Source organism: Pempheris klunzingeri, chromosome 10 (genome assembly GCF_042242105.1).
Source record: "Pempheris klunzingeri isolate RE-2024b chromosome 10, fPemKlu1.hap1, whole genome shotgun sequence".
Lineage (NCBI taxonomy): Eukaryota > Metazoa > Chordata > Actinopteri > Acropomatiformes > Pempheridae > Pempheris > Pempheris klunzingeri.
The window spans coordinates 14184590-14207434 of record NC_092021.1 but is presented as its reverse complement, the minus strand read 5'-3'; the positions used below and the strand labels follow the sequence as shown (position 1 = coordinate 14207434).

General features: G+C 39.1%; 1 protein-coding gene across 1 annotated transcript in view; it reads left to right on the top strand.

Moving 5' to 3' along the window:
• LOC139208938 (receptor tyrosine-protein kinase erbB-4-like) overlaps positions 1-22845 on the top strand; it is a 282441-nt gene that overhangs the window by 191688 nt on the left and 67908 nt on the right. Inside the window, exons 6-13 of the mRNA XM_070838735.1 lie at positions 1284-1402; positions 2667-2808; positions 4178-4291; positions 4630-4756; positions 5762-5835; positions 9950-10040; positions 12086-12285; positions 17447-17579. Coding sequence (XP_070694836.1) covers positions 1284-1402; positions 2667-2808; positions 4178-4291; positions 4630-4756; positions 5762-5835; positions 9950-10040; positions 12086-12285; positions 17447-17579 — 1000 coding nt within the window. The remainder of the gene's footprint in view (positions 1-1283; positions 1403-2666; positions 2809-4177; positions 4292-4629; positions 4757-5761; positions 5836-9949; positions 10041-12085; positions 12286-17446; positions 17580-22845) is intronic.

Sequence of the window (22845 nt, the reverse complement as noted above, 5' to 3'; positions counted from 1 at the left end):
AAAAAGCACATTTTAGCTCATGTAAATGGGAACTGAGAGGCAGTGGTTCCTGTGACTGATGCAGCTGTCCACAGCCCGTTCAAATGGAAGCTTCCAGGCATATTTTATGAGATAGATTCCTTTTGTATTTGTCGTTACCAGCCTGCTTTTTTTTCATTCTTAAAGTGCAAGTTTAGAGGCAGATTGATCAACAGCGTTGTGTCACTCTCTTGGCAAGGTCATTTGTTTGACAAAGTGTCTTTTGAATAAAGTAGGCCGTTTCATTTTACCCAGACACCATTAATGGAATGCCACCGATGGTACGTTAGGCATAGGGTAAAGTGTTCATCACTATGATAGTATCTCGTCACCACAATGCCCAAAGGGAAACACAGCACACACATCAAAACACTATGTGCTCTCACACACAAACACAAATATAATACACGCACATTCGCATACAAGCATTGAGTTGCAATGTGATACACTGGCATTCTCACTTTTCCCAAAACAGAGTAACTGTTTCAACTTCTATCTGTCTATCTGTGATTCATTTACTTTTACCATCACTGGGAAAGCATTTCTTGAAATGAATAAAGCATTTCAATTCCAAGTCCTTTGAAATGCATACTTTTACGCACCCTGAGCACCAACTGCATTGAAGCTTTACCCTGTGTTAATTTGGTGCCTTAACCATCTCCAATAGCTCTTAATTTGGTAAGGTTTTCGTGCTCTACCATATAAACCCCGCTGCCGGCACTTAGGCTGTGTCTTTTACCAGCTGTCTTTATCTGTGAAATGTCAGAGTCCTGTGTACATTTACATATGTCTGTCAAAAAGTGAGGCACGCAGGCATACGGTAGCCCATATGACTATGACAGGCATGCTGAAAAAGGGTGGACAGACGCTCACCATCAAGGGACGGCAGTATGTTGAATGAGATAGGAATCGCTATGTCTCCGTCAAACACCGCTAGAGACCCTCAGAAGCATGCGGGGAAATGAAAATGTTATTAAAGATAACTAGTAGGTGGCAGAGATACTTTGGCTTGATCTGAACCTGCCTCATACAGATGAATATGCACATGCCAACATACGCATGGTCAATACATTTTACCAGGCAGTGCAGATGTTAGACTTGTGACTGAGTGTATCCAGTATTAGTGGAAGCATTAATATTGTTCACCAATTTTAAGTTCCCTCAAGCCACGTGAATTTGTCAATGGCAACATTTTGATCTTAAGATATCCATACCATAGTTGAAGGTGTATTTTCTCTCTCTTTTCTACATCTCTCACTTCACAGTAACCAAGACAGTGTGTGCCGAGCAGTGTGACGGCCGTTGTTTTGGTCCCTATGTTAGTGACTGCTGCCATCGTGAGTGTGCAGGTGGCTGCTATGGACCAAAGGACACAGACTGCTTTGTAAGTGAACACACGCACGAACACACACACCATTATTAAGATACAGATTCAGACCAGTTTTGGACATGATTATATCAGACAAAACCCAGAAAGTTTCAGATTTCTGATCATACTGTACTTTGCATTTCCTTTTTGTTAACAAAACAGACATGACACACATGGCTTCTAACTTCAGGGTTCTTCTGAAAAAGGATTTATTCTCTCCAGACTCATTTTTTGTACTAAAATCCCTCTTGTATAGCAAATATCATTAAATGACATTTAATTTGCGTTTCTTCCTGACATGAGTGTCACTGTTAAGTACAGATCTTACCAGCCCCCCTCCACGACCGCATCTTCCCCTCCATACTGGCTCTTTGTCGTGTGCTTTATCAGTTTTATTTTCATCCCTCTGCATGTTAAACTTGTTTAAGCACTTGTAATTCAGAGCCCATCACTTATGGAGCTCCTCTGCCTGACTTTGGACAGAGAAGTTCTTGCTCAATTTTTTTGCTGTTCCCTTCATCTTTTATTATCCAAGCAATAATCCAATAATAATAATAATAATAATAATAATAATAATAATAAATACACACTTGAGTGGGTTTACTTTACAGTTGTGGACTAAACATACACTGTAGAGAAAATGTTATTACTAATTTCAACTCTCTCCCCCTGCCTGTCTGTCTTTGTCATACTCAATGTTTTTGCTCGGACTGAGACTTCGTCTTTTTCTAAAGATCGAAAATGAATAAATCAAGATGCCATTTCGATTATGTACAGTGCATAATCTTACAAATGTCCAGCAAGATGAGTGATCAGTGTGCCTGCGCAAGCCACTGCTGTAAAAACCTTTTATTCTCAGTGGAAAATGCAATATTTTAAGCCAGTTACAGCAAAAAAAAGAGATGTGCATTATATTTTATATCTTAGAATATTCATTCAATGAATGTTTATGATCTTTAGTTCTTTAGTTATATGAAGATTCACAGTTTTTTTTATCGTTGCTATGGTGTTGCTATGGACTGGGGAGGGAAATTTCAATTCAAGAGATTAGAGTGTAGATTAAGGTTTAGATACCTTTAATGATGTTTAAGCACCAAATCTGATATTATGTGCTGTGTAGGTTTGCAAAGCCACACGTGCATCAAACCTCCTTTCCTGTATGCATCCTATGTTACCACGCGAGGAAATATGTCCATTTAGGTGAAATGACTTTGGGTAAAGTAAAGAACCTAAATACTTGTTTCATCACTGTGTTTGCTCTGCATGTGTGTGCTTGCAGGCCTGTACCAACTTCAATGACAGTGGCGCATGTGTGACCCAGTGCCCCCAGCCATTTGTCTACAACCCCATCTCCTTCCAACTGGAACACAACCCCAGGGCGAAGTACACCTATGGAGCCTTCTGTGTCAAGAAATGTCCACGTCAGTCTTACCACCTGGACACACACAAGCATACACCCGCATCCCTACACTACTTGCGATGAACTTACAGTGATTAAATCAATTTCCTAACCATTTTTCTTATATTTTGCAGCTCTTCCTCCCCTTTCCTGTCACTCTGTATTCAATTGATGTGTAGTTATTTAGGATTCATGGGTCGATAGGTGTTTATTGGGCCCAAATGCCAAGGTCTTCAGACTCATAGGCAGAGAGGGAAACGGGATAAACAATCAACAAATACTTGAAACTCTTTTTTTCTATGAAGAGTAACAAGACTACAGATCTACTGATTGGTGAAAAATTAAGGGAAAAACCATAAAAAGTGTTTTAGTAAGGCAGTTCAACCAGAATAGCTTTAATTGGCCTTAGCATAGATTCTTTAACTCCGTGGATCTCTACCAGAGGAACAGAAAACATTTCAACTTGCTTTTCAGTGTATTGCTGTATAATGGGTGTCTCGACTATGACAAGTCAGGAGGTCTAGTGAAAGTAAAATCTTGCATAGTCAGTCTGTTAGTTTATCCTATAATATTTCTCTAATGAGACCATATATTCATCCAAATCACTGGCCAAACAAGCAGGAAAGCTGAGTAGAGCAAATCCATTAAATTCATCACCCCAACACTCATTCATCTAGATGAGCTGTCTACCTTGAAACAGGCTTTGCCCTGACATTGGAGTAGCAGATACTTGCAAAGCCAGTACAAGTGATAAAGAAGCAGATGTTCTGTTCTGCATCACCGTCATGACTCATATGTGCACTTAATGCTTTGCATTGTTGTTAGTCTTGGCATTATTCCTCCTCTGGAGCAGGTTGGTCGGTCGTCTAAATGAGTAGAGAGATTGAAACGAAACAGGGTCCAATGAAAAAGTAAAAATAACGGAACAGTAAACACACAAACTGTAAGTTGGACAGACATGTAAAAGTCAATTTAGTGTTTTTAGTTGGTGTTTTTTTTCTTCTGCAATGTTGGAGAAACTAGCAAAGGTAGCTAGATTATGAAAGTATCTCCAGATTTTTATCTTTTTTTTCTCTTCAAATTATTTAATTTATTATTTAGAGTTGGGTTTTTATGAGAATTTCAACCAATGTAATGAAAGGTGTGAAAAACAAGATACAGATTATGCCTTTAAGTTGCTTAAAGAAAATGTCGTTTTTACCTTTAAATGCAATTTGTGTGCAGTCAGGAGACCATCTGTCAGAAAAAGTGAATGAATGTGATTTTCAAACATTTTTTTCTGTGACTGCCTACTCTAAGTGCCACTTGTATGTCCCTGTGTGACGAACAGCAGCCATCTGTGCTTTACATCTGTACTTGACATTTACAATGAATTGGTTGTTTTTTTTCAGATAATTTTGTGGTGGACCATAGCTCTTGTGTGAGAGCATGCCCCAGTAACAAGATGGAGGTGGAGGAGAACCGCATTAAGATGTGCATTCCTTGTACTGACATCTGCCCAAAAGGTAAACAGCAAACAAATGTTTAAAAATATAGTAACTTTAATAAATAACTATAATAATCAAGGTCCCATTTACTTATTTAGTAATTTATAAAGTTGTTACAGCAAATGATTATTGGTAATCTATCCCTGTTAATATTGGGCATGCCAAAAGGAGGCAATGTGTAGTATTAAGATGTTAATTAATTATACCACAATTATTCTGAGAGATGTACTACATATATCACAATAAACAAAAGGACCTTACTTCCAGCCACCATTTCCAGTTTAGCTTGAAACGAGATGGATTTTACATACATTCAATCAAATTAATGCATATTATTATCTCACTGTGCATTCTAGCTTGTGATGGCATTGGTACAGCCAGCCTACAGACAGCTCAGACAGTGGACTCCAGCAACATCGACAAGTTTGTCAACTGCACCAAAATCAATGGCAACCTGGTCTTCCTCATCACTGGGATCAAAGGGTGAGAACTGAAAACATTTAGCTTATCAGAATGATAAAAGATGGAGAAATAGTGGAACTGCTATGATGTTTCGACATTTCACATCCTGTCTATTGATGTCTATTGTTTTTAATTAAGGAAATCATGGATTGACAACATTAAAATGAAACATGTTAATCAATCTGAAAAGCTAAACTCGACTAATATTGACATTTGCATGCCACTTTGGCACCTTCAGCTGATGAGGCACATAGCATGTGGAAAAAAAACTATGATCTTTTCCTAAAGCTAACCAAGTCGTTTTGATGCCTAAACTTAACCAAACTGCGACTGAAATTGAGCAGTTTTGCTGAAACAGAGTCAGAGTGTATATAGCAGAATTACTTTACTTTAAATTGCTCTAGGTAAGAGAAGTGATGTAAAAGACTAAATAAGAAATGTAAGCTTGGTGTTAATTATGTGAATGAACATTAATAATATTATCGATGTCAGTGCTGGCAAATGGGAAGTGAATATGCAGAAATACAATAAATGCATGTATAAGCTCATTAATGACTAAGGAATGTAAAAGGAATTTGCTGTGTGTGACATGTAATTGTGTATAGGGTGACTGTAAAGAATAGAAAATACATATCCTGTATGTATGGATGGATATATAGTTTTCATGCATACAATTAATCAATCTCAAGAATTTTAGAAACTTGAGCATGAATCACAAAGATCACATGCTTTACTGATTTTCAGCTACATTATCATATTCTATGTCTGGGTGAGGGCAACACGTATTTCATTAAATATAATAATTAATAAGCACATTGCTTATCCACAGTACTGTGCAAAAGTCTTAGGCAGGTGTGAAGAAATGTAACTGTTTATATTAATTAATAAAATGCAAAGGACAAATGAAAATTTATGTTCATTAGCAATTCAACCTGCCTAAAACTTTTGCACAGTACTGTATGCAGTATACCTAAGCCATGATCTGTTTTTGTTTGTGTTGTTCTGATCTCCCATTATCATTCACAGGGATGTTTATCACAACATTGAAGCTCTGGACCCAGAAAAACTCAATGTATTTCGCACCGTTAGGGAGATCACAGGTAATAACACTTGAACAGCAGGTATCCCTGCACATGCATAATAAATAATCAAAATAATAAACAACCAAAACACAAATACAATGTATCTTACCTTGATCCCTTCTGCTGCACTTTTATGCCATACATAGTGTGCATATACTTTATGTGATGCCTGTGTGTGTTTATGTGTGTGTATTTGCTCAAGTCTACATCACCCCCTCCCCTTGAGACTGTCCACACCAAGGACAGAGATTGCAGCATAAGATGAATATCAGATGAGTCTTTCAATCTCCTCCGTCTCTCTGCTGCCTCTCCCTTGGGGAGTCCCTAGCCTTGAGTCCCACAGTCCCAGCTCTCCCTTCACGCACCACGAGGAAAAGATCCAGAACATGTGGTGCGCATCGTTAATCCTCCAGGTCCCCTATGCCACCACCACTTCTAAGCTTCATGTAGACTGTCATCTTTCCAGCCCAGATATTAAATAATGCCACCAGAAAAAAAAAACCATGTATCTCCAATATGACACTCGTGAAATGAGACAGAAGTATTGTTGAAATAGTCTTGTTTAAGTTTTTGACTTATGAAAAGGGTTTTACAAAAGCAGAAGCTTCATGAAACCATTTCCCCTGTTCCCTTTAAAAAATACAGTTACTGAGGACTGTGTTTATGTCTGATGTAGCAGGATAATATTTATTCTATTTTGGATTTAAAAAGCACATCTGGAATCCTGCAAACTCTCCATAAAAGAAGATGATGTAGAAATATTTGTTTTTCTGTTACATATTTTAACTTGTAAAGGTAAGAGAATACACCTTAATGTTTTTAGTTTAAAATATCATGATTGAGTCATCTCAGTCATTAACTGCATGTCTCACTAAATGTTTTATTCATTTCAGAGTTTATGTTCAAAATAAATGAAATGCAAAGTTGCCATGCAAATCTGGCCCTCAATCTATGTCAATGCATTTTTAAAGCATTTTTATATAGCTGATGCAAATCTGAATACACAGTCAGATTTATTCTTCTCTTTTGGTCCGTGATGGCAGTTTGAGACACAAACCATTGGCCAAACGGCTAATGTGATCAGAGATGTGTGTCATCTGAGCTTGTCATCTCTCCAAGCTGTCAAAGAACATGACTTCTGACAGAGGCAGCCAACCTGCCTCTGTGACCCCAACGTCACAACTAGCATTGCTCTAGCTTTCAAATGAGCTGTGTAGGAGGACAGCTCTCATCCTTTACCCCAGCAGAACCTTTCATTCTTTTTTCAGTGACTCTTGCATCTTCAGAGGCATATCACCTGCTTAAGTTTTACCCAAAGAGTGGGCGATCAACATGCACAATTTAGTTTAAGTGGGTTTCCCAGTGTTGTGACTCAGAATGTAATCACCACAACTTAAGCATTTTTAACCTTTGCTTGGGGGCTCATTGCCTTCTTCTTTAAGTGGTTCCACACTCTAAATTGGCTTGTGCATTTGTGTGCCACTGATGTGGCAGAACATGAGCCACTGCTAGGTGATCTTTTGACTTTGCCGCTTTGCCTGCACAAAACCATTGACACAGGTGATCATAAAAGTGAAGACACTGCAAGATTAACACAAGGCTAAATGCTTTTTTTCTATTAGCAGTACAAAGATAAACCCCCATAGATGATGCTGTGGTAGTGTCAGTATTACATGCTATTAAATACTTATGCTATATGACCATGCAAAGCTGGATGGATGGGTGAAATAAAGGATTTTCACTTAGCAGACATCTGTATCATATCATATATAGTTTCCACAACGCCAGCATGTAATTTTGACACATTATGTGCCACCACCACGTAATGCGATGTTAAGAGGTCGTCATTTCATGTACTTCCATGAGATCAGGTTGATTCTACAGCAATGCTGCCTCTGGGCTTAGATGCTCCTCAGGATCCTAGACTCCACACAGGGAGTTGGGGACAGGGATGCAATATACAAGATGCATAAGTACTAAAACAGCTGTCGGCTTTTACAAACAACCATTTTCTAGCAATATATTTAAGGATTCTGTATAAATAGCACATATACACTTAGAACAAAATGAATGAATTACTGTTCTGTTATAATGGCAGCCTTAATATACCCATTGTGTCTTTTCTAGGAAAAGAGGTAAAGGAGTAAATGAAGTAATGAACAGTGTTATGGTATGCATTATTTAGAGAGACATTGTTTTCCATTTAAATATTGACTTTATTTTGTTTTTTATTGCACCTGTTTGGCCATAACTATTGTGATCTTGAATAAGAAGAATAGCTTTAGTGTAATGATGTGTATCAAATTCAGCTCATGTCCATTTGCATGAGCCCTGGTGTGGTATTTCTCGTAATTACCAGACTTTTTTTTCTCATTTCCTCATCAAACATTTTTAATAAGCATTGGCTCAGACCCTGCTGCTGCTCAGCTGGGATTGACATAACAAATAAAATGATGTCCACGAACTGATCATGGTGCTGTAGAAGGTTATTGCTCTCTTGTCAACAAGCCACAAGCTGCCTTCCTCCCCACAACTCTGCTTACCTACCTCCATCATCTCTCCCTTTCTGGATAAACAAAGTTATGCATCCTGTGGGAAGAAAACACAATAAGATAATAATATAATGGAGCTGAATGCTGCTCATTGATTAGAGAATGCACCACAACTGCCCATCACATCCACAAGGTTTTTCTTAGCATCTACTAACCACGCTCTTTTTTTTTAAAATAATAAAGTGATTTCAGACACGTTGAATTGTCTGTCATAATAGTTACTAGAGAGGTGCAATATGAAGTGAGATGGGTTTGCTTTTAACCTGCCTAGATTGCACGGTAGCTTATCCTCCAATCGTAACCTGGTAGGGAGCAGGTTATGTTCTGAGCCTTCTTTTCCTGTAGACATTCTCTATGAGCGATGTAGATTCTCAGTTAAGGCAACATGTTATATAAACAAACTTGTTGAGACATACTTCAGCAATATCACCAAGCAAATCTGTACAATTAGAGTAGTGCAAACTATGCATCATGTAACCATGGGAACTTATAGGCGGTGATGCAGAAAATCTTTTACATTAACACACACTAACAAATATTACACAACATATCATCTATACACTAAAAAATGATGAAGGCACAGCAGCTGCAGACCACTTTGAATTACGTTTCTATGATTGGTCCTAATTTGCTGCCAAGCCTGTTTTACACTGCTGGTGTTGCAGCTAATAGAAAAAATAATTAGACTATTGATAATAATGACAAATAATATTTAGTTAATAAAATTCATTTAACTATGTTTTTGCCAAAAACTGAAGTGATTTCCACACATCCATCATTATAGGTCAGTATCAGCCCTAAATGCTCTCCTTGAGTATAATATTTAGATCTGTTTCACTGAGTTTAAACTTTAAGAGCGCTTCAGTGTGGTGCTGCCATTTTAGAAATAGCATCACACACATCAAACACCCCCTGTTATGGGAATGTTGATGAAGACAGTTGTTAATCACCTTGTGATACCCGTTATCTTTGAGAGTTTGTCAAGGCAGCTCACGCAAATAAAGCCTGGTTATGTTTAACTTGTACACTCCTCTGGACTTCACTTCCATCTGCTTCCTCTTACTTCTTACCTTTACTCCTCCACCCCCGGTTTTCCTCGGTCTCATAGCTTCATCCAACTGTTCTGTTTGTTCTCTGGTGTTGGCTTGGGGATTGTGCCCCCTACCACTTCTCTACTAAATATTTCATATTTCTGAATCCATTATTGAAAATCCTAAATGAGCCACAGCCGTACTCTCTCAGCCATTCATTTAATCTCCTAAATGATTCAACAGTAGAAAGGCAGATAAAGGAAATGCAAAAATATTGATATATCAAACTTTGCATTTGTCAAAGCTGGCACCAAACTCCTCTGTGGACTTGCTGTGCCTATAATATTTTTCTGGCTTAGAAGTGCTTGGCTGCTTTCAGATGAGACTCAGGTGGTGTGATTACTTTGGTCTGAGAATGCTGCTAATTCCAACTCTCCCTACTCATTTTATTCTTGTCACCGTGTGAAATAGATGGTGTGATAGACAGCTCTTCTCTGTCAGTACTGGCAACTCATTATAACCTCTGTGTGTGTCTGTGTCCCCATTTAGGCTTTCTGAACATCCAGTCTTGGCCTGACAACATGACAGACTTGAGTGTTTTCTCCAACCTGGCAACTATTGGGGGAAGAGCGCTGTACAGGTACACACCTTAGAACATAATCATTTTGCTGTGATTAGATATTATTTAGTCTATGAGTATAATTTCTATCCTAGCTGTGTCAGCACTACCTCGAATAGAGCTTGGTACTTTAAAAGGAAAGCTGGTTATAAATGTATGGGTTTAGTTTGATTTTTCAGCAAAAAATAAGGAAAACTTCTGTTTTCTCTGAAACCAGACCTCTTAGAACCATTTAACTGTAATGGGAGGAATTTTGTCTGTCTGTCTGAGGTTTCTTGCATTTTACTGAGACATATTAAGAAGATTGCCTTACTTGGTGGGTGTATGACAGGGGACCCAAGGAAGCACCGTGTCAAGTAAAAAGCTATTTGGATGTGAAATGTTAAAGATATTATTAGGACACGTTTAGCAGATCTTCAGCTCTCCAATATTGCGGCCTCTCTACCTCAGATGTGTGGTACCTCAAAAGAAGTCCAATTGGATGGAAGACTGTGAGAAAATTACCCTATGAGTCACTTGATTTATTACCTTAGTTAAGCACTTTCCTAAGTAGTTTATGGTCTTAATTGCTCTTTCTTCTTCTTCAAGTCTTCGTTCGCTAACATTATATTGTAGTGTTTGCTGGGTCAGTTGTCAGAGCACAGTGCTATTGCTAGCTAGCATACAAATTGCTAGCTGGCATTGTAGAGTGGGACTTACTGCGAGTAAGAGTAGCGTCCTACCCATTTATCATTTCAATGTAGATTTTGCATTTTAGTGCTTTTTTTATTCCCATTGTAAAGAAATATGCACATTAGTTGGGCCCAAATAATCGGTTTATTCCTGAAACATCTTTTTATGATTTGTTTTGTTTTGACATTTAAGTTGCCAACTCGTTTTAACCAAGCTGACAGAACATAATTATTCATCATGTAGATTTTAGTGATTTTTCCAAAGGTACTCTTAAATTTTGCTGTGACATTTAGATAGAAATAAAGTGAGTGTGTGTGCAGATGATGGCATAGTGTGAACTGTGGGCTGCAGTGTGTGTGTGTGTGTGTGTGTGTGTGTGTGCACATGAGGATGTGTGTGCATGCACTTGTGTGTCATCCACCTGCAGATAGAAACAGCAGGCTGTGGTGCAAATTAAAGCTTGCCACCATCACTTATGCCATGGTTGAACCTACATACTCTCTGTCCATGTGATGGTGTTGACACCCCACTGGACTGTTTTTAAACTGTGCAAGTAGGGGGGGGGCATGAGGAGGGGGGGGGGGGGGGGGGGGGGGGGGCATGAGGAAGGGTGGGGGCTATGTTAAGTAAAAGAAATAAAGAGAGGGTTATTATATTTGCATTCATTATATACAGTGTATTGACTAAAGTTTGACAACACTAGACTGTAAAGGTTACTGATGGAACATTTTAAATCATCAACATTGTGAAATGATTATCTGTGATTATGATCATTGTAAACAAGCAAGGAAATGGTGAAAATAATTGGTAACTCCAGGGGTGTCTAATGATAGTATGGCTTCAAATTAAGACCAGCGGTTCAGCCCTTCAGAATGTACTATTTGGATTTTCTCTTAAAATTCATCACATTTTCATCCAAATCTTACTGAGTAGCTTGTTGTGTAATGTGCAACATAGAGACTGCCAGGTCTCATTGACAAGATCAGCAGTAGAGCACACTGGGGTAAAGGCTCAAAGGGGTGATATATAAGTATGGTATATTTATGTATTTATATGAAAATGCATGACGGAGTAGATATAAGAGGATGATAAATTATTCCTGTTGTGAATTCTTGTATAGCTGTACTAATGGCATTCTCTTTATTGTTTACTGTTCATACGGTCGACATAGTCACATGGTACGACTGACAAAAGACAGGATTTTTATAAAGACACTGACTCGGGTATCTGAACCTGTGAAATAAATTTTCTGCCTTTGTCTTTTTTTCTGCTTCCCCCCCCCCCCTCATCCACCTCATCCCCCCTCCTCCTGCTCTTCTCATCTTCCTTCTCTTCCTCTCTGGCCCTATCTTCCTCCACCTCCACCTCCACCTCCATCCATTCTTTCCTCTCAGTGGGATCTCCCTGCTGGTGTTAAAGCAACAGGGCATCTCATCTCTGCAGCTCCAATCCCTAAGAGAGATCAGCGCTGGGAATGTTCACATCGCAGAGAACAGCCAGCTTTGCTACTACAACACTGTCAACTGGACGAGGCTGTTCCGCACTGCAAACCAGAAGGTTCTGATCCGCAACAACCGAGGCCCCAAAGTATGCTGTAAGTTCATTTCGAAATCACAAACATCAAATAGAAAAGCACAAAAAACAGCCGTTAGATTACAAATGCACAATATAGAGTTTTCTATACCTCCTGTTATTATTTCTTCTGTTATGTTGATGATGAAATCAGATGTCAGAGACTTGGTCAGTGGGCAAACTATAGAAATCATTAAATAGCACAACTGTCTTCACCAACTGGCCCACACTGAATGTCCAAACAAACATAGCTCTTATCAGCTGTGTCTGCCAAAATGATAAAAAAAACAATCGCAATGTGTGTCTCCACCTTAAGCCACGCCAAACAAAACACCTCTTATCAAGAGTTGTGACATTTACAGCAAAGTTAAAAGGTGGAAGAACTCTTTAAGCCATGGAATGATAAAAAAGTATTTTGATTGTCATCAGTTTCTAAAGCTCTGATCCGAGATATTTGAACTGTGATGTGTTTTTGTATTTTAGTCTCGCTGTCAGTATCAGTGGTTAGTATAGTTTACCAATTGAAAGATTATGGCAAAATATATTTGAGGTTTACTCTGTAAGAGAAAGCTCAGACCTTAATGGTTTGACCTGACACAAATTCAGCCTCAGACAAAATTCTTTTATTGTCTGACTATTGGTCAACGCTCAAGCTTCAAAACCAATTGATAATTTTTAGGGAGAGGAATATCTGCCGCATCTGTTAGAGCGCTTTGATACGCTGTTTTTGGGGTGAGCAAATCAGCTTTTATTCATAACCGCAGAACTGCAGCAATGACACTGAACACATGACAGTGGAAATACACTTGTCATTTTTATTGTTCTGTCTGTCACATGAGTGGAAGCTATTATCACAATCATTTACTTAAGAAAACCAAAACCAATAATGCCATAATTAGACTAATTAACCAACAGAACCATTCAGAGAGAATTAAATTAGGCAAATATCTGAAGTGATGAGACAAAAATTGTGTCTCTAAAATTGGAAGAGCTTTTATTATATCACTGCCACAAGTGTTAAGACATTATTAATGTATGTATAATGTTCATTAATGAGCCAGTATTTGCATTATTGAGTTGGCCCCCTTTCGCTGTTCATGTGCTCCTTTCCCCTTGGCAGTTCCTTCGTGTTGGGCTTACGCGCGCGCACACACACACACACACACACACACACACACACACACACTGTCTCTCCCTGTCACTCTCTCTCTCCTTTGTTTCTCTCTTGTGACTTTGAAGACTTTGGGTGAGACTCAAGTCACACACTGCTCTCCTTGACATGGCTCTGCATGTGTGCATCAGAGTGTGTGTGTGTGTGTGTGTGTGTGAGTGTGAGTTTTGCGTCTACACTTGACTGAGCCTAGCAGGAACTGGAAAAGGGCAGGTCTCTCACCCTTACAGGGCAGCAAAGACAGAGGAGAAGGAGTCTGGATGTTCCCATTTATTCATTTGAGTGTGTGTGTGTGTGTAGTAGCAGTGATGTAGAAATGCCATTAGATTATTAGAAAAACCTGAAACCAACTTTTCACGGTAGCACTTTCTATAATTTGAAGTACTAACTCAGTGCTATCAATGGAATTTTTCACTACATTGATTGTAGAGTTGAATCCAACCACAAGAAGCTTCATCAGTTGAAGTTAAAAGTTAGTCATACTTGTTGTCAAACAAGTCAGATTTCTCCTCACCCATGAAGGTCACAGCTTTGTGACTGTGCATTTCTAAACAGTTGAATGGTTTTTTTTTTGCCATCGCTCTGGATCTGATTGGAAATTATATTCTGTCTTTAGCTTGACAGGGTGGTCTCCAAATGTTGTGCTCTCATGAAGTCTGCCACATTTTGATGTCTCGGTTTTTAAAAATCTCTTCACCGCGCATTAAGCTGCTCAATTTCTTTTAAGTGAGCTTTAATTTGACAGTCAGCTTGATGTCTTGCCGTGAACAGTATGAGTAACTAGATTTGGCTGAAAAATACCTCAGAGGAACGTTGTCAACGTTTTCATTATCACTAGTAACAATGGCACACAAAGTGATCCAGTTGAGTCAATATCTGGTTTCAGTTAACCATTGTGTGACATATTCATTATTATTATTATTATCTTTTTTTTTTTTTGCCATTTTCAGAGATCTGCTCATTTTGTCCAAAGCAAGTAATAAATGATAAAGACAACCTCTCAGCTATGAGAACTTCATCAGGATAAATATTTGACTAAAGGGAATCCCAGAGCTTATGATAGGGTAGGGTCTTTAAACTTACGATTGAGTGAATGATCATTAGTAATAAAATCAGTCAGTGTTTTATGATGATGTTTTTCGAAGTGCAGGCCTTGGGGTAAGACATGAGAGAGGGAAAGAATTTTGTTTTCTTCACGCACTTCTTCAGAAGGTCATATCTTGTGACAGATAGTGCACTGTCATTAGCCCCATCAGTGCACTCAAAATAAACCCCATCCAGAAAGGGCTGTTTCATAACCGCAGCTTTCTCAATAACATCTTCAAGGCTGTGCACGGCACATGCATGGTAAACCCCCACACACAGGTGATTTTAATTATTTTGGCTGATTAGAATGCTTCTCAGGACCGAGTGGGTGTGAGCAGACTGCTCTTAATTGACATCTCTCTGACTCTCCTGTCAGCTTTGCTGCATATTTTAGGGCCAGGACAAATAACGCCTTTATCATTCATAAAAAATAGCTTTAACCTGAGCAGAGGTCTGTTCAGCCAGAATGATTGAAAACACCTGTGTTATTGTGCAGGGCGTTTAATTTAATTGAACTATATCATTTCTGAGCCACCTACGAAGGGAGCTTTAACACTTTGAACTCTGTAATTTAAATGGTCCATCTGTGCCTACATTGGTGTTTCTGCTTATTGTGACATCATTTCTTGGAGTGTCTTCAAATGCTTCAAATCATTTAAATCTATACAACCTCAGCTAAAAAGTTATGTAAGTCAATAAACCATAATAATTGATAAAGGTATTGAAATTGTGCCGTATTAAAAACTTCTTCCTTCCTTGACTTCTTCCTTCTCAAAGATTTCACAAATGTCTAGAAATGTGTAATTATATAATTTATAAATGAAGTATACTTTCAGCTATTGCTAAGTCCTTACATTACCACAAATCCCATTTATTTGTCCCATCTTGCACAGGGACTAGGATAATTTCCCCAGCTGCCTGCCTCCTACGCTCTTTAGCCTTTTCAATGGCTGCCCTGCTTTGCTTTCAGTGCAGGCTTTGACACAGATGAAAGGGATGCAGGAAACTGAAGGCAACAGTTGAGTCCCAACTACATCTCTCCCCTCAGTCTTTTAGTCTGTTAACCACCATCACAGTTCTCTGCCCGTGGTTTTTTCTGTCATTATTTTGATTTTATTTTGACTCCTGTTGTTTGCATTTCTTTTGTTCTCTTTGATTTGATTGATTTTCTTCCCTTTGTCTCTCATCCTTTCCTTCCTTCTTTCCCACTGGCTAAATAAACTTATCATAATCATCATCATAACCTGTTCTTCTACAAGACTCAAAAGGCACCTGTCAGCTAGAACCCCATGGGCTTTTGTTTTCCAGCAATATCAGAAACATCTGAAGTTGGTATCTTTTTGATCTTGCAAGTGCTGTGTTGTTAGAAAACCATTCAACCTCTTCTCCTCCTTTTTTATTTCCTCTTTTTCAGCACCCATCATTCCTCCTTCTCCTCATATTTCCCTCTTCCTGGTCAGTTCACCTCAGGCACTAGAAGTGCAACAGAGGTGGTTGTGTCTCCTGTGAAAGACAATGCTTTCATCTTTTGCCCTCAAAAGAAACACTTGATTTCTGTTTTCTCCACGTATCACAGTTTTTAAGCATCCCGAACACAGCTGTGGCTGACACCGAGGCATAGCCCCTGGCTTACATGTGGCCAGGACCTCGGAAACAGCAGGGGCCATTTTATTTTTGCTGTTGTTGTTGATGTTCATTGCTATTGAGGAGAGGAGAGGAGAGGAGAGGAGAGGAGAGGAGAGGAGAGGAGAGGAGAGGAGAGGAGAGAGGAGTCTATTATAAAATCGACAGAGAAGTGGGAAATTACAGGATGCTAAAAGTTTCCAGTGTACCTACAGTGCTATCACTGTGCTACTTCAACACTAACTCATTCTAACTCATAACTCACTGTTATGCTCTATGTAGCGACCTTTGTAGAACCAAGCGCTGGAGGGGGACAAAAGAGAGAGAGGGAGAGAGGGAGAGAGAGAGACAGGTAGCAATCCAGACACAAGAAGAGAATAGAACAGAGTGGGTGTAATGGCCAGAGTCCGTTGGTACTCTATGAGAAACGCGAACAGCACACAGATTGTTTACTTTGAATGGGCTGGGAGACGGGGACAATGTCTTTTCATGAGAGAATGCAATCCAAAGTAAATCAAACCTGCACTTTTCATACTCGCTCAATCAGCCACGCTTGTTTGTGCTGCCAATAGACAATAGTACATTTTCATGTTCAAAATCTATATATTTGTTCCTTTTAGCACACAATTTTGCGACACATGGCATGAGCAGGTGCAGGTGCTTTCTGGGTCCGCTAGTGCTTCATCACTTATAGCTCAACATTTTTATAATTGGCTCCTGCCTTTGTTAGCCCCACAGTGAACCATATCACACAAGGCTGTTCGCAAAACCATGCAGAAATGGAGATTATTTACATAAATTCAGAGCATACAGTTTAAACTTATACTACACATTGTATGACCATCACAGTCTCTGACAGAAATTAGCTAATAAAGAGAAATTTGGTGAAAAGTTGAAATCACCAAATGGGAGCATTTGGTGGCTTGAACTAGGTAATCTTTAGGCTCATCTTGGAGGGTAATTATTGTGCGACTGTTCAATGCAAATTATTTGACAAAAGCATATTCCCCGAGCATGTCATTGATCCCTACACCTCTTCCTCTTATAGACCAACACAAATTAACAGCTGCTCTTTGAGGATGTAGAATTATAATGCAGAAATGGACCTGCGCAAATTGCATATGCCTTAGTACGTCCAGCCCTATGAATTACGTTATTTAGGCCAATAGTATATCCAGTTAATTTGGAGCAATTTAGGGTTTACTCTGTGGATCTGCACTGAGTCACCAAAGCACAAATGCATTCTACATGAATGTAATTCTGTATTTCTTTGTGTGTATGTGTGTGTGTGTGTATTGAGCAGCCAAGGAGCACATGGTGTGTGACCCGCTGTGTTCAGACGCAGGGTGTTGGGGTCCTGGTCCAGACCAGTGCATCGTCTGCAGGTTCTTCAGCCGCGGGCGAACCTGTGTGGATACCTGCAACCTTTATGGAGGGTGAGTTATGCGCACATACACTTATCAACACAGTGGTTCTATGTCATCCTGACTGCCAGGTCACATGATTCCAGTTAAAGTAATGGGTGTATGGTTGAATGTTGAGTAGTATTTTTGCTACATGACTCATTGAGGGAGACACCAGATGGGGCTTTAATTGAAAATGCTGACACATTGTGAAAGGAAATGGAAACTAATGAATCTGTTGTACATTGGCATCCCTCTGCAATGCACATTTGATAATAAATGGGGAAAAAACAAAGATTTCCTTCATGTTAACAATGTCTAATTCAGCTGACATTTAACACTTTTAAATGAAGTATTCAAGATTTCCTGCAGTGTCTATTAGTAAAGATGAGTCACCCCATCTGAAACAAAAAACACCTACATTAACAACATGAAAATTAAAAACACACTTTTCGACGATAAAACATGAACAGAGCAGAGGTGCTTGTTCACTCTCTTCATTTAACGATACAGTGTTTGTGCATCTATTCATCTTTCTAACAAAATAAAACAAACCATCAAATCACATCCTCTTCTTTCATTGTTACTTATTACATATGTATTTATATATATTTATATATACTTATTCTTAATTACCAAACATGAAAAAAAGAAGGTGGTGATAAAATCTGCTACTTTTGCCAGTGCATTTTCTGGTTTATTCTCAGTCTGAATAGAACAGATAAAGTACTGTGGCTCACCTTGGATTGAAACCAGCAGACCTATCTTTCAGTGGATGCTTTACTGATTCAAAAATCTAAAAGAAAAGAAGAAAAAAACTGAAAACTAGCTGTTGCATGCTGGTTATCGTGTATATAGGCCATAAAATAGACATGTTTTGCTCATTTTCAGGTTCATATATTTTTGTGGGGGGTCTGCTAGAATATGTTTATGTGTTGTAATATTTTAAAAAACGCATTATTTTTCTTATACTGTGCATATTACATACGGCTCTTTTCAGCCCCTTTTTAAACGCTCCGTTTTTGCTCCTGTCTCTTTAAGGCACCCCCTCTCAGTAAAAAGCCTAGTCAGCTCTGATTGGTCGGCTCCTACAAGCAGGCACTGGCTACCAACTCCATCATTAGATCTGCCTTGACCGGAGCACCGTCTGTACACATTAGCTGAGCAACACGTGAACGCCAGGTCCACCAGACTAACTTGCCAAATAGCTGCAACACAACATAAAACACAGCAGAATCTTACATCTGAGAAGTCTGAAGTCAGGTCATGGAGAGAGTATTGATCCATCCTTGAGGTTGTACCATTAACAGCCCTCATTAAAAAAGCAGTCCTGAGTAAAATAATGTTACATACACACACACTACAGTTGTGTTTTGCTGTTGCTGTGAGAACATTTCTGTCCATCCAGAATATGAATTTGCTGAGACATGAAGACCTTCAATGTCTTATTACCAGAGCTAACGTTGAGGTGGATTCAGATTCTCAGGCTGAACCATCAGCCTGCCACAGGGCTGAAGGTGGTCACATGTTCAGTTCAGTCACAGACATTGGAGGTATAGGTTCAACAATATAACAAGTGCCTGACGTGGTTTGAGCAAACTGCACATTACTGTACTGGTCGTACACCAGCAACCGTGTCAATGTCAAAAGGAAATCTAATGAGGCTCTAGATGCATGAATGCAATCAAACAGTCAGTCTTCCTGGTTTATTGTGTGCAGATGCAGCAGTTTGAATTACATTACAGTGCATTGCTTTTACAAATATGTTTTTTTACTTTTTCTGATCTTTTGTTTTATTAAAGAATCAGAATCAGAATCAACTTTATTGGCCAAGTTTGTACAAGCAAACAAGGAATTTGACTCCAGTGAAACTTGTCTCTCTATGTACAGTAAGAAAGTAAGAAATAAACTACAACAATAAGAATAAGAACAAGAACAATATAAGTGCTGATAACAACAGTATGTACAGTGGAGGTAGGTGGGGTGCATTTATGTAGTGCAAAAGTAGTGCAAATATAGTGCAAATGTGCAGTATGGGACTAGTGCACAGTGGTTCCTGAGTCTCTGAGACTAGTGAGAGTTCATCAGGGTAATGGCCTGGGGGAAGAAACTGTCTCTGTGTCTGGTGGTTTTGGCGTACAGTGCTCTGTAGCGCCTACCAGACGGAGGAGTTTAAAGAGTTCATGTGCGGGGTGTGAGGGGTAAAGTACCACATGCTGTATATTAAATGCTGATCACTTCATCATGATATTGAATAATTATGTAAACCTAATATAGATCTTTACAATGGATACCTTGATTATAAATTATAAATACACAAACTTTTTACTTAAATTTGATTTTTAAATCGTAGTTGGGATTAAACTGATTTTCACCCAGATTATATGTTCTGACGCATCAATAGTTTGGTGTGTTTTTTCCATTAAACTGGGTCCTCTGGTGACGAGGTCAGCTCAGAATATAAAGTACCTACCAACAGAAAGTAAACAATAGAAGAATCTTTTGATAGTATAAATAGTTTCTGATAGTGTTCCCTTAGAGCCTTGATAAGGAAAAACTCCCAAAAAACCTTTAACAGGAAAAAATTGAAGAAACCTCTGGATGGAATGATCCCTCTCCTAGGACAAAATTGCAGATGTGTATTGTAAACTAAATGTGAGCCACACACAACATCAGAGAGAGAGAGAGAGACTCTTGGCTACAGTTTGGAGGCTTGTGGGAGCAGAAACAAAAACAAGCAGTGGGTTCGAGAAATACAGTGGTTATTTGTAAAGGTTACTTTTATTCTTGTTGACAGGTCAGACATGGACTATAAATACAAGGCGTAAGAGTCTGATTGAGGCTGACTCACAGAAAGGATAATGGGTGTGAAAGGTGTGAGGCCTGAAGTTCACAAAGAATAAGCACTAATTCAAAGTAAGGTCAAAAGACGAGTTTCATTCCAGTAACAAGCAGGCTGGAAACCTCCTCCTGAAGTCCTCTGAGTGTGCTTTATAAATTAGATAATGTAATCATGCTTTTCAATAAATCACACCATCACTATCATACTAATGGGTAATCTGTGCAGGAAAGATCAACCTGATTCTTATGTAAATTACTTGACAGAAGCCCTGCAGGAGCATTCTAGATACGTCTCAGGAGAGTCGAGCAGCAGTAAAATGTGTTCAACCGATCATTTCAAGGACAAATAAACATGAATCAACTCATCCTGTGTGTAGAAGTGGTGGGATTTTCAAATAACCCTCTGTTGTTGGAAGACTTGCCGCACAACTCATCAAAACTTAACACCCCAAGGCTCTTTTTACACTATTCAAATTTTTTTGTTTACTTTGGGTAATACTTCAGAGCTGGGGGGTGAAAAGAACAATTTAAGATGTAGCAGTAAGCCTCTCTTTAAAAGGCAACCCTGCAGTTTCAGAACAACAGGGGTCCCGTCACTTTAAAAGGAAGTAAGCCTTGATATGTACCGCACAATGGAGTGTGACCTGCGCGCTCCTCTGGTGAGTTTTATTAATAACATTTTAGATTTTTTTTTTTCCTTTTGCAGAACTGTTGGAAAGATGCTTTTAGATTCAGAATCTCAACTTGTCCAAAATAAATCTTTGGTGGCCGAATCGGACAGTTATGAGGAGCGGAGGGTGGCGTTAGGGCAGGGGGGCTAGGCGTGTCACTGCGTGTCACAGTCACTGCTTGCGCACGGGGCCACGCCCTGCCTACCTGTCCACCTGCACGTCAGCACCACCCACACCGTCAGCGTTACCAACGCAACCAGCATGTCAGCTACCAAATATAGAGCTTCACTGAATGCAACCACAGGCCTTACCCTCTGAGCATTGCCACATTGTGTGTTTCATGTGTTAAGCTATAAATACTTCATATGTCATTGTTGTCTGTGCCTTTATTTGGTATCGGCTCAGTATTTATCAGTCTAATCACATTTTCAAGTCCTGTAATTCAAGTGTTTTTGTTCCAGCACGTTTACTCCTTTGTGGATTGGTTTAGCGCTAGAAGTACAGCAAATCTTTAACAAGAGCCACATGTGCAGCACTTACAGTACTTCATGTCAAGGGTGTATGACAGCAACTTGGGGTACAGAAGTACTTGAGGAGATTAATATACACTGCTTAAACCACAAGGATGCCGCTTTATTCAAAGTTTCAGTGAATTCCGCGTTGAAAACATTGGAAAATGTCTCTGCACAGCATGAGTCAGACAGTACCAAGTTATCTTACACCGCAAATGATTTCGTAATGGTTGTAGGAAATATTTTCAAAGCCAGAACAATTTGCCAAACGTACAGTTTCATTTGTTTGTGTGAACATGCGGGTTTGGAAGGATGGATTATGTCTAACAGTCATTTGAAATGAATGTTTATTTTGCAACAAATCAACATTAGGGTTTATTATTCACTGCATAAATGTGTTGCTGTATCTTTGTCCCTTAGCAGACAGAAAATACCGAGAAGCAGAATACAGCAGAACATCATGCAAAAGCCTAGTCTTAGTCCTTAGTCTTAAGCGTCAGTGATATCTTCCAACTACAGCTTTTATTATTTCAACCAGCACACACCCAGACAAAGGCCTACCTCCCCTGCCTCCTGGAAGGTTTTATGAAGGCCAGATGAAGCATAATTAATACTAATTTGATTTAGATCCCACTGGGCCAATGACATTTTTTTCTCGTATTGCTTAGATTGAACATTCTGTTTTCCCTCACTGACCAAAAAAAAAAGTACCCAAAAGTTATTCTCCTTGTCCTGCAGTGACAAAGGCAAAGTGCCAACTCAGCCGCACTGTGGTCAAATTTAATGACTTTTCGAGGCCACTCTGGTGTTTTACTATTATAAGAGGATTGCAGAAATTGAATAACAAGGCACTTAATTTAATTGATTTTTGAAAACGTTGCAACCCTCACATGCACTGCACCTTTCAACTGTGGCGACCTCCTGCATGGTGATATCAGTATTACAGTTAGCTAATTAGCTACAATGCTTGTGGGTGTTACAGGAGTGTGTGTGTGTGTGTGTGTGTGTGTGTGTGTTTGAGACTGCCTATCGATGGTAGTACTACATCACCTGCTGACCTTTATTTCCAAAGTAAGCATTGTAAGAAACAGTGCTTATACTAGCTTAGAGAAACAAACAAATCTATCAGCTATTAATAATTCTTCTGTCTTTCTCCGCCCCTCTGTCTGCCTTCTTTGCTTTGCAAATGGCTTCCTGAGCTCTGAATTGATTCATGCCTTAAGGGGAAACACTACAGATAAATAGGGTAACATTTTTAACTAATGGGTAACACAT